Genomic DNA, 16904 nt, shown 5'->3' on the forward strand with positions numbered 1-16904 from the left:
TGTAATTGTCTGAGAAATCACTTTTTTTTGTTTAAATATCTTTAAAATGTTTTTTTTACGCTATTAATAGATTTATAGAATAATTACTATTTTTTTATGTTTTTTTTTCTCTTTCCTTTTTCTTCTTCTTCCACTTTTAATTGTAATGCAATATGGATATATTCATTTTAAAACACCTCATCATGCTTCTATCGCATCTAACCTCAAATCTTCAGTGACTCTGAAAATTCAAGATGGTTTCACATAACCTCAATCTTTTCAAATCCTAAAATATACTTTTATTTCTTAACTTTCTACAATGGGATATAATTGAAAACATGCACTCTAAACACATTTACACAGTTGATTTTTTAATGTATTTTTCATTTAAATATTTTTTTTTGTTTTCTTTAATTCTTCCATCTAATTTTTTTTTCTTTTATATTTAATTGTTTATCTCACACTACAAGTCCTCTACGAAAAAAAAAATGTATAACCCACAAAATGTCTTCAGCATCTCAATTATTTCTTTCTTCGAAAAAAAAAGAAGAAAAACATTCTTCAAATACACTGATTCTTTCTACAATTTCTTTTTTATTACGTAAAATCCTGTTTCTTTTTTTACTTAATTGATTTCTGGCATTTCTGAGAAGGAAATTGTTCTTTATTGATAAAAGTGATTTTTTTGTGTTTTTTTTTTCTCTTTTAAATATTTCTCTCTTACTTGTTTTTTTTTTGTTACTCTCAGAACTCTTATCATACAAATACGAATAAATTATTTGGTTTTCAATACTCCACCATTTTTTTTCATTATTTTTGTATTTTTGTTTTCGAGAGAATGTGGGCCTTAGAGAGAGTGTCATTTGGTGGGGAGTGATAATCCCCCGGAAAATGGGAGAAAAATCCACTAAATTCTCTCGAAGTGATTACAAATTTTCTTTTTACAGTGTACATAACGCTTCTCGCCGAAGCTGAGCAGTTTTTCGCACATTAGACACATTTTCCCCTCAAGTTTCGATGTGACCAATAATTTCGACATTCGATGTTGACGAATGCACTTCCAAATATTCGAGTTCAGCCAAATATAGCTCAGGGGAATGGGTCAAATTTCGAAAGACACTTCCAATGGAATAATTTCGAAAAATATCTTCGAAAAGACTTGAGAATGAAGAACGAAATTTCTGTGACTTTGAAAGTCGATATTTGGTTTCGATGTTTTCCATAAAATTGACTTGAAGTCAATTTTTCGAATGTTTTTTTTTTCTATTCAGACTCAAAATATCATTCTCAAATGTCAAATTTTGAACCGTCTTTTCCCTCAAAGCAACTTTGTTGATCTCTTTTACAAATTTGAGTTTGTGTTTTTTTTTCTCGAAATTATACTTTCGAAGATGAAGCATTTTGGAGCACCAAATGTGTTAGAATTTCGGCAGGGTGTCTCATTTTTTTTTAACCTCAAATATTGCACATAACCCCAATGTTGGGAAATTTCGACTTACCCCAATCTTCGAAAGTGTGTTCGAAACCCAAGTCCACAGAAAAATATGCCTAGTGTCCGCCGGCGGATGATGGAGGACGAGATCTTGGCGACACAGAGGATTTGTGTCGTGGCGGGGGGGCGGGGCCTTATGCCTCGAGGAGGAGTTTGTGGGCGGGAGCGGCGGGAGCTGGGGCACTTACCGCCTGGGCAATTAGGGGTGCACGCATAGCGGCTGGTGGCGGCGTAGGTGATTTCTTGGAGAGATTGAGTGGCTGCTGCGGATCAGCAATGTCCACCTGCAGCTCAATGAGCCGCGGTGAGGCGGACGAGGAGCTAGATGAGGGTGACGGACCCGGCGGTGAGGTGGACGTGGAGTGAGGCGACTGGAAGTAGTGATGTGGATCGCTGGGTGATGGCGTTTGTTGTCGCGCTGTCGTTATCACTGGCCACCTAGAGGCGGGATAGGGACAGGCCGACGGTGCTGAGGCCGGACTGCATACCAACAGACCGCCCGGATGGTGGGGACTGCGGTAGGCAGCCTCAGCTGCCGATTCCCGCTTAATGTAATTGTGGATGATGTCAGTGCGCTTCATCTGCTCTGGCGTCATACGTGGTTCCTCCATCAGCGACTTGGCCAGCACGGAATGCGTACTCGAGAGGGAAGACTGGTGGGCGGGTCGCGTTAAATGCATCTGCAACTGGGATTGCTGCACTGGTTCTGCCTCCGATGCCTCAGCATCTTTCTGACGCATCGCCCGGAACTTCTTGTGCGGCTTATAAGCCTCATCCATCAGCGAATTTGTGTCATACAGCGGCGGAGCCTATAACAAAGAAAGGACCATTTGTCAGGAATTTAAGGTGTCCAAGTTCAGAAAACCTCCAATATGTTATCAAAAGTTTCAACGGCGGCGAAAAGACTTTGAAGAAAACTAACTATTTTTTCGGAGTTAATTTCGAATTCATTCAACAAAACGAACAAAATCTCAGTATTACTTCGAAAATCGCATATTTGGCCGAATGAAAGGTGATGGTTAAATAAAGAACAATGAAGCTTGATCCTTACCTGAAGGACCCTTTTGAGGACGGGCATATCTTCCACTGGCATGTATTTCTTCTCATCAGCCGCATCTTCAACTGACGATCTGGGTGACGAGCAACTTGATCCACTGCTCGCCTTATGGTCCGCCTTCTCGTTCCCAGACTCAATGCCAGAGTCCGTAGGGCTATCCAGTTTCCTGTACCGTATGTGCCCCGTTGACCGTACAACTGGTGTAATTGTGAGGCCATTTTGCTGAAGGTGGGCAGTGCCCACGAGATCATCTTCTGAAGATCCAGAATTTGCCCGATATCGCATTGGACATCCAGACAGTGTTGCCGCTAACAAGGGTGCGGTGGTTGATAGACTCTGGCTATATTCTGAATTTGTGTCACCGGACTCTGTACTGGACACTGAACCCATAGGGCTCTTGGCTACATCTTCACTATTATCGCAACCCCACGAACTACCGGGACTTTTGCTAGCCTCCTCCTCCATTGACCACATCTGCTGTCGCAGCAGCTCTTTGTGCTCTGTTCTGAACACCACAAGCTTCTCAGTATGCAGTGTACTCAGTGTCCTTAGATCAGGGAGTGTCTTCAATAGTTCAGCCATAAATTCTGGCTGATCTGGACGCTTCTGGGAAATGACTGTTTGCAGACAACCCTTCAATCTCGTGTACATCTTCTCAATTAGCTCAACATTCCTCAATCCAGGCCTATCAGGTGTAATAAGAACTATCGCACAGAACAGACCAATTTCTGCATCTGTCAATTGCATTGAGTTCATTCTCTCAGCAAAATTGAATGTACTGTCAACAAGGAAGCGAGCATTCGCCCCATTCTGGATGGCGTCACGACGCATCACCTGTCCATTGAGGCAAATGATACTGTTGATGGAGCTGTCGAACATACAGATCAAACGTACAAAGAGGGCATCAAATAGACCCGCCTTCAGAAGTGTAAATTTGTCATCTTGCGTGAGCAACTGAAAACCAGGAATCATTCCTGCAAAGTCAATGACACCACGAATGACATGAGCGAAGCGCTGGGAGAACTCCTGTTCAGACTGGAGTTCAGGGGCTGGATTGAGCGGACAGGCCTGAAATAAAGATGGTGGGTCAGATGCAAGATAGAGGTCTGCGTTCTAAATCTTAGGATTATTCCATAGAGCACAGAGGATGCAAACTATGCAAGGGTACATCGCATTGCGGTATTGTTATTTAGCAGCTTATTCATTATGGAGCGAACGTCTGTTCTTTGACGTCTTTCTCCGTGTCTATATCGATAACTGCCAAGGGATAACGCAAGGATAACGAAGAAACTGGTCCTAGCAAGAGAGTTGAAACAAGGTTACCGCAATAAGAACCCAGCAACGAAAAGATTCCTAATTTGTTCGGAGCGCGATGGCCACGCATGATAAACTTCTTCTAGTTCAGACCGGTGGCCACCGCTCTAGCGCCACTGATTGTACATTGACTAGTAGTCACAAAGGGTCACGCTACGCTATGTTAAATTCCCATAAGGTGACTGGTAGTTGTTCAGGTATTCTTGTACTGTGGTACCAACCACGAACTTTCGTTGCTGGGAATGGGACTACGAATTTTCCAACTACGTTGGAGTAAATGATGCACGGTGACTAAAGTTCACTATGGCAATAGTGTTAGAGGGCGCCACCACTGACACTACTGGCACCCCTAAAATAATTCTCTTGCCAGTGGCCGCCATGATTTATTCATTCTATCTTTGTTCTTCAATCGATTCAGACGCTCTGTAATTCTTAGCCTAAGAAGCCTTCTTAGACTTAGCTTTATATTACTCCGAGAGATATGTTGTTCCTGAGACCGAGATCTATAACTTTTGAAAATTTGGTGGTCATCCGATGTTCGGGTAACGAGATATTTGAGACTTTCGAAAAAAATTTACACGGGCAGCATAGGAAATCGCCAACTTCAAATGGCTCTCCTGAAAAGTTGTCATTCTGAGATAGCATAGTATGGAATGGAACCGTCGAAATAGTCATTTGTTATAATAAAAAGTTGAAGTACGATCTAAAATAAAGTAATATTTGTGTTTGGTTTTACTAGATACGACCAACTACAACAATTATCCACTTCGGCGATAACGTTGGATAGAATAATCATATTCCTCTTCTTTCCCTAAGGTAAAGCCACAACAAATAGTAATATAGTGAACGCATTTAGCGATGAGGGTTAGGAAGGATAATGTCAGTGAAGGACCTAGCATAGATGAATTCTGCGTTGAACTGGGCTAACAACTATCAAGTAAGCTGTACGCCTTGATAGAAGTCTCACTTCTACGTTTTCTTCATTCGGAATTGATGTGCTTCAGTCTGAATAATGAATACGTCATATCAAAGGCATTCTACAGAATGACATGCCAAACATTCTACTGTCTACGTAAAACCCTTGAGAGGTATCAAAGTTGCTCCTCTGCATAATGTTATTACACTACAAAATAAACACCCTAGAAGATATCATTTTAATATTTTGAAAAAAATCTCCAATGTCATGGTATATTTTGACTGAAACATCAACAATATATTATTTGACGCTCCCTCTAACTGTGAATAATTGTTTAACGCCGTGGCATTGACGCTAAATACCGCCTTAAGTAGATTGGCGAGGAAAACCACCAAGCAGCCAGTTTATGCGGAAACATGTTTAGAGCTGCAACTATGACTTCCTTCTGTCACTTTCACGCAGCAGACACCTCTGCATTCGGTCATAAAAAACCTTGAAGGAGACAAAGACTGACCTACTGAGAGTACCTTTTCTTCTTCTTTATTCTTCTCTTCATTTGTAATATAACTCGTCCGCCAAAATCGCGAAATGGAGCCTTTACCCATACACACTTCCCGTTTTGCGCGACATTTTTTTTTTGTCGTCTCAATTCTTTCAAGTTCATCATAGCGGAATTGTTGAGCCGCGTGTGAGTCAATATTGGTGCAAATCGCCACGATTGGTGATTGCGTCACTTTGCTTGACTTCTCCGAGAACACACGCAAAATATTTTCAATGTCAGGCGTTTTTTTTATTTTTTTTTTTTGCTAGTTCTGGACACCTTTTTTTGCCAACAAATTTCGCGTGAAAAATTATGTCTCATCCGAGGGATGGGTTTATCGGTGTTTTTGTATGCCCAAAAATTTAAACAAATATTTGTATAGAAGCTTATCAAAAGGTTGTTTGCATTGATCATTTGATTAACCAATATGTCAATTTTGAATTTAGTCCTGTCAGAATGGCGTCAAAACTACGTCGCCTATCATTTACTTTTTGGAGACTTATTGCAAACTTATACATTTTTTCTACTCTCTTTCTGTCTACAATCCCCTCAATTCTAAGAATTTTTTACACACACACACACCAGAGAATTGAGTCAATTCAGTCAAAAATGCCCCATCTGGGCTCTCGCACCTCGATTGAAGGCTAAAAATATTCGTCGAGACTGAATAATTTAAATATAAAAAGACGAACGAAATATCTATCATTGGTGTGACCTCAAAACTGCTCCTGGAAACAATATTATTCTTACTCGTTTTTACTTTTAAAAAAAAATATATCAATTCAATTTCCCACCGGAAACACAAAAGAGCCACGTGGTGCATTTTGGCGCCATTTCTCTATTTGCTTCTTTCTTAATGGCGCATTTTGGGGTGGATTTTCTCTCAATCTCCCAAGAGAATGAGAGAGAGAACGAACCTTGAACCCAGTTCGTCGACCTTGACGCTTCGGACTCAATGAGCGACTCTCATCGCACGACATGGTATCGATCCGATGTGCGAAATGTCGCTCAACACCCACATTGATACCCCTTAAAAAACGCCTCCACAAAAAGCCCCCCCAAACATCTCCGCCAACAGACGCGTCCCCTGTCGCTCCGACGACCGCTCTCAAGGCTGTCCCATACTCAAAAATTTCTGGTGATATTAGGCATTGCGTCACAAGTTGACGGAAATGATTGGGCGCGAGAGATTAATTAACACTTCAAGTTCAAGCTGAGCTTTTTCTGACCAAGAAGACATTTTTCAGTGGAATTCTCATAAAACAGTTATAAGTCACATTGATAGTGCAAAAAATCCTGAGAATGCTTCTTCAATTAAAAAAAACTAAACCTAAAACAGCAGTTTGTTTGAATCTGCAATCTTCCATAACCTAACTTAGTCATGCTGATTTTATATTAGTTCAACAAATTATTGAAAACCCCAATTCTCAAAATTCTGATCAAATACAAAATCACAAAGATTAAGTGATGTGGTTAAACCCCAGCTCTAAGAAGGCTATGACTCTTGCGATAAATAAAGACACCATTTGCCGTTTATTTCAGAAATTCTTTCGGCATTTTTTTTTCTCACACGCCATGTCTCATATTGCTCTTTTAGCGCTACAAACTCCAATAATGTCTTTTAAAAGATTTTTTTTATTAGCTTCTTCTGTACCATGTAAACGTAAAGTATATAACACTAAAAATTATGATGATTTCTTTGCGAATTTCCCGCAAATTCCCGGCCACATTGGGTTGTCGGCAATGTTACTATCGGACGAACGTGGTGTCATGACGCTGACTTTGACAATTCAAGGTCGCGACGATTAATTCCGCAGCACACAGGTGGCGTGTGTGTGTGAGCGCGATAACAAATCGACCGGACTTGGAAACACAAAACGCCGCCCACGTGGCTCTCAGATCGCATTTCGTATACCAAGTGAGTCTCCCCCCCTCCATGCCTGACTTTTTCCCACTGACGTCACTCGAGGAAGCGATTTTCCATCTTGCTCGAACACCAGCCCATGCTATTGTGCTAGAGTGCGATAGTCGCACCAGAGACACATTCTCAAGCGGGAATGAAGGTCAAGAGCTTCTAGGAGACGCTTCCGTGTATTCATCCTGAAGGAGTTCATCAAATTCATAACTGACATTTACCCCCACTCCATCACCCCCCTCCAAATTTGCAAAATTGGAATATTATCCGATAAATTGTCAACCCACCCCCACCCCTTCCCAAAACACTTTAGAATTTAATGCGAAACGACCTTGTCGCTATTTTTCAACCTTGGCTGATAGAAGTGCGCGATCTTTTGTGTGCGCGCCTTTTTTTTTCTACGCGAAAACTTTTGCCAATGTGTGCGATATTCGAATGGCTTTTTTTTTCATCATCCGCGTGATTCGTCTGATATTTGCTCTTTGAAGACGACAAAAAAACACGCACTGCCGTCACACGATTTCCTTATTTGCTCGCAAAAAGAATTCATATAACCCCAAATTCAGGACAGGTCATCTCCTTCACAAAAGGGATTGCTAATTTGGATACTTTCTCTCAGAATGAGGAATAATAATAAAAAAAACTGTTGTTTTGAGACTGAGGAAAACATAGAGAGAGAGAAACATTTGAGCGCATTTTGACCTTCGTGTCGGTGATTGCGGAAGTTTAAATTTGCAATTTCGAGATCACTGAGAAAATGTCAGAGTGTTGAGAAGCAGAGTTGGAGTTGTGCGAGCGATTGATTGATAATGACGAGATTATTATTCACATGATGGGAAATTTTCTAATAAATATAGGTTGTTTGCAATCCGTTGTTTTTTTATAAGGTATTCCTATGACGGAAAACAAATTAAAAAATGCCCATTCATAATTTTGGAAACACTTTTTGAGGGGTCATTTGGGGTTAAATTGTGCTCTATATATTGGAAATATCCATTTATTCTTGATGACACATGTTTGAATAATTTCCAAGTTTAACTATTAAGAAAACTGTATTTGGGAACCAATTTTATGTAAGCGTTAGCATTATGGGACCTAGCAACCAACACTCAAGATATGTGTCACCAACGTCAAAATCATAGTAAAACTATCACTTACCAGCGTTGGCATAGAGTAGGAGGGACATTCTCTTGCCCTTTGACGCATCGCTGCTACTTTGTCCTTTGTGAACTCGCACGTGTCCATATGAGCCCGCAGGACAGCCGCTAGGAGCCTTGGTTGATCATCTAACTCACTAGCCAGCGCCCTCTGTTGGCCTCTATTTTGCGTGCTTTGTTGCATCGCCGCGAGGATACGCGCCTTCTCGCGCTTCGGTACCCGCCCGAACCTCACGGCTATAAGTACAAAGAAAGACAAAAAAAAAGGTATGCTTAGTGAGGGCGATCAGGTGAATGCACACGCGCTGAGGGACAATTGAGGACGCCAGGTGCATTCTGGCAGATGGAGGTGTCACAGGGCGCGTGGCCCACTTTGAGCCTCTCCACATGGCGACCAATTGCCACCCATTCATCACTTTCGGGGCCATCAAGAGCCTTCTGCGGCCAACCGCAACACTCCCAGACACTCTCTTTTGGCCTTCAATATGGATCATCCGAGGGAGAGAAATCGAGGGAAATCGAAAAGTTTTCCGTCACTCATTTTGGAGGGTACATTGCGGAAAATTCGAGGAAAACTTGAGAAATTGTAAACAAATGTGTATATTCTTCAGTGAAAATCATCCAATATAGGGTTCACTTTGAATTTGAAAATGTACAAGAAGGCTCAATGTAACAGACAGAAACGCCAAAATAGTTGATATTTATTTGTGGAATATACCTTTCAATTCTCATTATGGATGAATTTTCAAGTCAATCTACACTCAGTCCCGGCATTAAGTCGTTCGGGATTATGCACCTGACGGAATTATGCACATACAATTATGCAAGTTTGCCTACCCTTGGGAGTCAATTTATGAACTCACTTTTTAAATACGCCTGAATGTATACTATTTTGCGACGCGGGACATTTGAAAACATTTTGCTACTTTTTCAGAATAAAACTTTAATTTCTTTTATTAAGGTAAATTTTTTAAATATTCTAACCATTTATTGAAGAACTCTGGCCAAAGAGTACTATTTGTTAATGCATTTCTATTAAACAATTGAATCTTTTTGTTTGAACTACTTTTACTCAGCACGAAATTCGTTCTACGGCCGATTTATTCAAAAGAAAGCCCCTGCGGTTATGCAAATTTTCTCGATGCATAATGCCATTTCGCGCGTTTTTTTTGGTCCTGAAAATGTGCATAATGCCGGGACTGAGTGTAGTTGACATGGCTTCCCCCTACATCGACAGCTCGACAACCAATACAATTAGTGTAGTCCTAGACAAGCATGGCAGCCATCTACTTTCTTCCGCCGTAAAAAAAAAACCGTCCATGAAGCACAATTTAGCCCAATTTCTCAGGCGTAAAACTTTCGCTTATGGCGAAAAATGTGACGGCATGAATAATTGTGCGTTGAAAAGAGAGAAAAGAGAAAGCCTAAATGACAATGCGATCGTTTCCCGCCAACGCGACTATTGTATTCAAAATGGAAGAGACAGGGAGGGGACGAGCCTTTCTCTCACTTTCATTCAAATGAGCAAGACTGAGATAGTGTGATGCTTAGGGCGCAGGATCATTCAGATATTGGACAATTCTGACGAATATCCCCAGATATGTCCTTTGACAAAAAAAATGTTAGGTTAAGTAGAATAAAATCAGAATGTTTAACCTCACATTTTAGGACAAATATTTTTTTTTAATCCTAACTAAGAAAAGTCAGTACATCTGTATAGATATCGTGTATTGAGGTAAAAGTAAGGCGCGCGAAACGAAAAGTGTGTTACTTTCTCGACAAAAGTGGTCTCAAGTGAAGGTGAGAGTTTCGTCAACAATAGACACAGACTTTTTCACATTTTCACTCGCATGTCCCGGATTAATGGCAATTAAAGCAATAACAACAAGAAAAAATTTGAACCTACGTGCATTGTGATAAGAGACATTCCCCTTTAGTATCCCCTTGAGAATTGGCAACTCTTCACTCATTGTGACTCGGAATCTATTCGTGGGCCAAATATCCTTCAACTTTATTCCTTTATCCAGGTTTTTGTTTTTAGCACTGTAATCCACGTAAATTAATCACGAGTTTGGTTATAACAATCACAATTGAGCACATTGGGAGGAATTTTCTTCCTTCTTCACAATTACAATTTTTTTTAAATATATATTTTCCTTTTTTCTAGTGGAAATTCTCTGTGATTTCTGCACAAATATTAACTTTGATCCTTCAATCACTTTTTAATTGTAATCCATATGTCAAGCAGTAGTGGGATAATCCTATGGAAGTTAGCACACAAATCACCAATATATCCACAGGTATAAATGTTGAGAAATCACCGTGTTTTGCACGCTTTATTTCGCGAAAGACTTGTAACGGTTGCGAACTGAGACAGCACTTCGAACCGATGCGATCTCTCGTGTGGCTTCAACACGACTGCCGTGGAAATCGGTCTGAATGTCGAAGAACCGTTGGGCGGCCGCAACGCCGCCCGCCGGGTAACTGTACTATGTGGTGGGGAGACTCCACACACTGAGACTGAGCAGACAGGGGTGATTGACATGCGTAGAAAAGGCAATTTCCCTCTGTCCTTGAACCCCTAAGACTTTACGCGCCATACCTTTTATCTCTACCTCCCAGTACAACCCCCGAAAATTCCACCCAAAAGTGCCCTTGAGCATCAACCTTGAGTCACCCCTCGGTATTTGCTCCCATGTAGCGCGTCGTCCATTGTGTCTCAATTTGGACGAAAATAGACGCGATAGTGTATTGAGATACTGCTGCAAAGCTTTGTGGAAAAAGAAGAATTTAAACTTTGCGCGCAAATAAAACGCCTGAGAGGTTAGGCAACTCCGCACGCACGCATTTTTCGCAGTATAAATTAATTGTCTCATCACTTGAAAAAGCTGTTGGGTGATTTGAGGGAGGAGAATTTGAGGGAAAATTGATGAGATGTTTCCCCTAACATGGAGGGATATGTCGCGATGGCGCAAAAGGACGACGCATTGTGGAAGGGTTTCCCCAGTAAATTTCTCCTCCGGGAGAGAGGAGTATATTGGCCTATGTGTCGACATTCTGCCGACATGTCTGACAATAGTCCCTAAATATCTTTTTTTTTTTAATTAGAAATTTCAACAACATTCCAACGCAGGTAAAGATTGTTGATGACAATAACCCCAACTTTATAGCAAAACCTAAAATGATGTTTTGTAAACCAATTAATTTCTTCCATACGGTCTAAGGAGGCATAGTGGAAGTCAAAACTATAGACAAAATTGCAAAGAAAACGAATTTTCTGTCCCAAAAATCCCACTCATGTTGACACCATCTCGGGCTAATTGCAAAAAAGTGTGCACAAAAAGGGTTCCATTCGCAAGAGAATTGAGAAAATGTGAGACCAGAGTGCTCTGTTGCAACATTCAATCACCGCGTCACATAACCTCACCTCGATCGGTCACTGACTCGCCTTCTATCGCTCAATTTACAACTTTCACTTACCTCGCGCCCGATTGCGGCGCCAAAGCGATTTCTTGCATACCTCAAAATCCAGAGAAGGATTTGTATTAGAGGACTTTTTTGCTATCTTTTTTTTTCAATGAAAAAAAAGGCAAGTCAATTGCGGTGCAATGAATGGAAATATAAGGGAGAAAAAAACAGAAGTTGAAACGAGAGAGAAATGCGGAAAAGAGAAATTTTTGCAGAGATGATAAAACTTTCTACTCATGCAATCGATTTGGACGAAAAATGCAGTCGCAGTAGTGAAAACAAACATTAATCCACAATATCGTCAACTTTCTCCGGAAGATATTTTCTAATTCAGAAACGTGATGTTTTTTTTTATTATTTTCCTTCTTCAAGCCAGGTTGGGTGAAATTTTTCAATCGAGTATTGTTACGAAATGCATAGAGAGACAAACGATAAATTGCGTTGAGCTCCCATGGTCTCAATTTGGAGGCAGATGGCGCCATTTCTACGGTTCACTTGCTATCTCCATCCCGCTTCTGATCTATTGCACACAATTGGCTATTCCTGGGATTTCCCGCCCGAAAGGCATAATTCCACTTTCCTCGACGATTGACCAATTGGGCATCTCACCATCTCCAAAAGTGTCTTTTTTTTTTCTTCTCTCTTTTGAGGGAGCTGCTGTAGCGAGTCAAAAAGCAACCCATGTTGCGCAACATAACCTCAATTTGGTCATCAATCGCGTTCAAAACGTGCCGAGTGAGTGCAAGTGAGATAGTGTGCTGTGAGACACAGCGATTTGGTGCAAAAATTGCACACTGCTTTGCTTGTTTTTTTTTTCTTTTCATTCTGTCCTACCAACTCTCAAGTCTACTTCTCTTCCTCTCTCTTTCGCACTTACAACCTCTTCTGACAGCCATAGCGCAAAAATGTGTCAAAGCACGAGTACTTGTAGTTGTTGCCTTCTCTCTCACAAACACTCAAACGCCACCTCGATGCAATATATGGCTCGCGAGGCGATGGGGAAATAGTCAGTGTGAACGACCGTGCATGACCCAATTGCATGTCAGTGACTTGGAAACGCAAACGCAATTTTACAGCCGTACCAAAAGTCCGATATAGAGCGAGTAAACGGAGCAAATGCTAAGTGATATTAATTCAATTACTCTATTCGTTGAGAGGGATCTTTTTCATAGCAGGAACTCTATTTCGCGCGATTTTGACTACCTTCAAAGGAAAGGACATGGGATATATCCGCAGAATGTCTACAGAAAAGCATGTAAAATTCTTATTATTACAGTCAAAAATTAAGATTTTATTTATGAATTTTTTTTATTAGTCTCATTTTATAGATTTTTTTTTCTTCAATAGTGCTTCATAATCTTATCATTTCGCAAGAATTGACCCCAAATCTTACTAAATATTCATATAAGGCCTAAAAAAATTAAAATAAGAAATGACAATGATTTCTACAAATTCTGAAATCAAAATCATAAGCAAAATTACTGATCTCAATCGCAGATTCAATATCATTGTAATAAATAATAAAATTTTTGAAATTTATAATCAAAATCCTGTTACTCAATTTAATAATTTCAGAATGGTTAAGCAAATGTCTATCAAAATATCTGAAATTATTAACAATTGTTCGAAAAAATTTTAATTTTTTTTTTCTCATTCATTTCACTCGTCCGAAATTCTATCGCTACTGGACCTAATTGAACATCGAAAGAGTGTGCGTCTTCTCTCCTTGAAATAATTACTGTGTCGTATATAAGTTTCTTCAACTTTACGCAATACTTTTGATTTTAATTTGTGCGTTTTCTGTGCCCACTCTCCGATAGACATTGAACTGAAAAAAAAGCAGGCATGAGTGAGAGATAAAATGGCGATTATTCGCGCGCGCGAAAGAAGTGAATCGAGTGTCGTTGTCGAAATGCCCATCGCCATTGCATAACGAGGTGTTTGGTGCTGGGAGGGAAATTATCTCAAATTCCATTTGGCGAGAGAGACAAAGGCGACGTCGAATCTCACTGCACGAATATTCCATGGATGGTGTCCCAAATAGAGTTCAACCACTGTGACCTACTTGGCCGGTCACTGAACTCCAACTTCGAGGCACGATCACTTTCTATTGCGCACACTCGCCGACTGCATACGTCTTTCCTACTGGGTGAACGATGCAGAGTGGGAGGTGCGAGTGAAATGCACTGGTCATTTTGTATTAGAGTAACTGAGATGCCAAATATCCCTTCCCACGTCACACCTATCTCCATCTCCCTCACACTCATACCACTGAACAAGACAGACAGTAACCCAGTAGACGACATCATAAGGATACTCGATTAGAAACGCATGACACATCCTAGGCCAGTTACCCCCAAAAGTCCCACATTAAAATCTCCTATGAAATATTTCAGAAAATCACCTCAATTATTTCTCAGCGAAACGCAAACAAATTGACCAGAAAATGAAACTCCTATGTTGAATTGAATGCACTGATAAAGCACAATCGCTGTTTTTACTCATTCGATTTGATTGAGGTTGAAAGTGAATTTTAAATAGATAATCTCATTTATTTTATGCCTCGATGTGAACAATATTTTCGCAGAGAGAGGAGTTTTTTGGAGCAATCATCAAGCATTTTTTTTTTAGCACAAGAAACCAGTAAAACCCAACATTTATGAGATCTAAATACAAATTGAACTGTTTTTCCAACAAAAAAAAAAGGATCACAGTGAATCACATAGCCTAGAAAATTTTCATGAAATTTCGTTTTTAACGATAGTGATAGAGAAACAGATTGAAAATGGGCAGAAATACATTTAGAATTTTCTAGAAACCAATCTCAAACTTTCAGAGAACGCGCCAAATGATTCAATTAGGACTGCATAACCTCAAAAATTGTACTTGTTATATCCCAATATATAGTGCAAAAAGGACTCACCATCTCTGCTCATTCCAACAGCGATGCATTTCTTCAGCCGACAATACTGACATCTGTTGCGATTGATCCGCAGAATGCTGCACTGCTGATTTTTTGTGCATGGCCGATACTGGATCTTCTGCTGGATCGATCGCCGAAAGAAGCCCTGCAACCAAATAATCATACTTTCACAAAAAAAGTCTCCAACTTTCATTTTTGAGCGCACTGCGCGAATAATAAAACAAATAAAATATATTACATCAGTTTGAATATAAAAAAAAAGAAGTGGGAGACTGGACGCCATTTCTCCTATTTTTATCCACCAAAATATTCAGTAGAAAATGGGCTTTTCTGACGATTTTTGCGCGAAATGAACTGTCAAAATGACGTCAGACACGCAGATATTGTAAGTTGAAAAAAAAATCAATTTAATGGAATTCTCCATTGAAAAACAATGTAAGCGCGTGTTTTCGAGAATGAGAAAAATCAATTGAAAAAAACACGATAATAGTATATTAAAATGGTATAAGCTTTTCGATATGGATTTGTGCTAAATGTGACAGATCTAGCAGACTGTATTTGCAATACTTAAACAATGCTTGGAAAATTCGAGAATCTAGCACAAGCAATTTATTGGTTTGTAATTAAGGAGTGATTGTTGTTAGAAAAAAAAAGTTGAAAGAATGCATAGAGTGAATGCACTTTGGTGTTTTCAACAAGTTTTCAATCAATGCTAAAATTGTGAATTGAGCAAGTAATGTAAGCTAGATGTGAATGAACTCTAACTAGCTGTTAGAACTATAAAGAGCTTTGTTGAATGAAAACGGAGTTTAGCCAGAGTCTTGAAAGTTTGTACGAGAATCTTTTTTTTTTTCAATTTAAAGGTTCGTCACTGTAAATTTTGTAGATTTCTAAAAGACAGTTAGAATATATTTTTTAAGTATTGGAGCCTTGACTAATCCTTTCTATTACCCAAATAAGAAAAAAAAAACTTCCCAACAAAAATTAGGATCGCTTTTTCGAGATAACCTTTAATTATTTCACAAAATATCGGGTTTATATTTTTTATATAGATTGTAAAAGGGATTAAAGAGTAAACCTACATCTTCAGACAAGTTCTCGTCGAACTTTTTGCAGAGTTCTGTGATGTTATGACTCTCGGGGCAGTCGCTGTCGCACCCCGAATCACTGGGTCCTCCTTCCGAACTATCAGAAGAATCCCTACGTTGTGGCTCTTTTTCTGGTGACTCATCCTTAGTCTCCTCAGCCTCTCTCCTCCATCCAATTCGACTTTTCTTCCACGGACATTCCGATGTCCCTAGGACTCCTTTTAGTCTTTTTCTGTAGTGATGATGTTTGGCAGTTTGTGTCCCCAAAGGAGCTGCCTCCAGCATCTGGACGAGAACACTATGGGTGTCCTTAAGACTATCCTTCCTCTCGTCCTCATTCGTCTGTGGCGCCATCTCCTGCATTGCACAGCCCATGTCACTCGCTTGGTAACTCACAATCACTGCCCACTCACTGCACTATCACAATGCTAGCATCTCACTCGATCACTGGATCTCTAGTTCACTTCAGAGCGTCCAACAAAACGTGCTGTGCGCGCCTCAACGGTTCACTTGCAAATGACACGAGTCGCGACGTGAACACCACTTGCTCACTCTGCCAACAAGATAGTATTAAGCAACGCATACATTCGAAGGTCTTTTGGTGAACGGAATGATTGCATACTATTTATTTCGTTGAAACTTTCAGAGAAACTATAAAGTTTCACACAAGATAAAAGTTCTTCAAACAAAAAAAAATTTAAGGTTAATCATTGAATTTGACATTTCTGTGATGACTATAAGATATCTGAGTAAGCATCTTTTGGCCTGAAAGTAATTTGGATTTCTAGGTTAATTGCCCACGACATCAAGGAAAGAGTCATTGTTCTAGATTTTCTTTTACAAAAACAAAAAAAAATACACATTGTAGATACGTTGATGGTGACGTGAGATTTATTGGTATAGCTTAACAGATGTCATTGCCACTCTTCGTAATGTGCTATTTATAAAAATATTGTACGAATTCAATAGACAAGGTAGATAAGACCTAACTTCCGGGAAATTTGGCGATTTTTAATCGATTAAGAAGGATTTAACTTAATTTTTCAATCACTTT

The 16904-nt window shown here is 39.8% G+C and overlaps 1 protein-coding gene across 4 annotated transcripts in view; it reads right to left on the reverse strand.

The window, feature by feature from the left end:
* Positions 1 to 71: 71 nt before the first annotated feature.
* Positions 72 to 16904, reverse strand: part of LOC129801966 (ecdysone-induced protein 75B, isoforms C/D) — an 85620-nt gene continuing 68787 nt past the window's right edge. For 3 of the 4 annotated variants that reach the window (XM_055847467.1, XM_055847470.1, XM_055847469.1), the window contains exons 3-6: positions 14763 to 14907; positions 8373 to 8608; positions 2523 to 3596; positions 72 to 2280 (exon numbers count right to left, since the gene is read on the reverse strand). In XM_055847467.1, coding sequence (XP_055703442.1) covers positions 1606 to 2280; positions 2523 to 3596; positions 8373 to 8608; positions 14763 to 14907 — 2130 coding nt within the window. In that variant the 3' untranslated portion in view covers positions 72 to 1605. Of the gene's footprint in view, positions 2281 to 2522; positions 3597 to 8372; positions 8609 to 14762; positions 14908 to 15844; positions 16378 to 16904 lie in introns of those variants that run through there. The other variant, XM_055847468.1, reaches the window with a different exon arrangement.

Source organism: Phlebotomus papatasi, chromosome 2, assembly GCF_024763615.1.
Source record: "Phlebotomus papatasi isolate M1 chromosome 2, Ppap_2.1, whole genome shotgun sequence".
Classification (NCBI taxonomy): Eukaryota; Metazoa; Arthropoda; class Insecta; order Diptera; family Psychodidae; genus Phlebotomus; species Phlebotomus papatasi.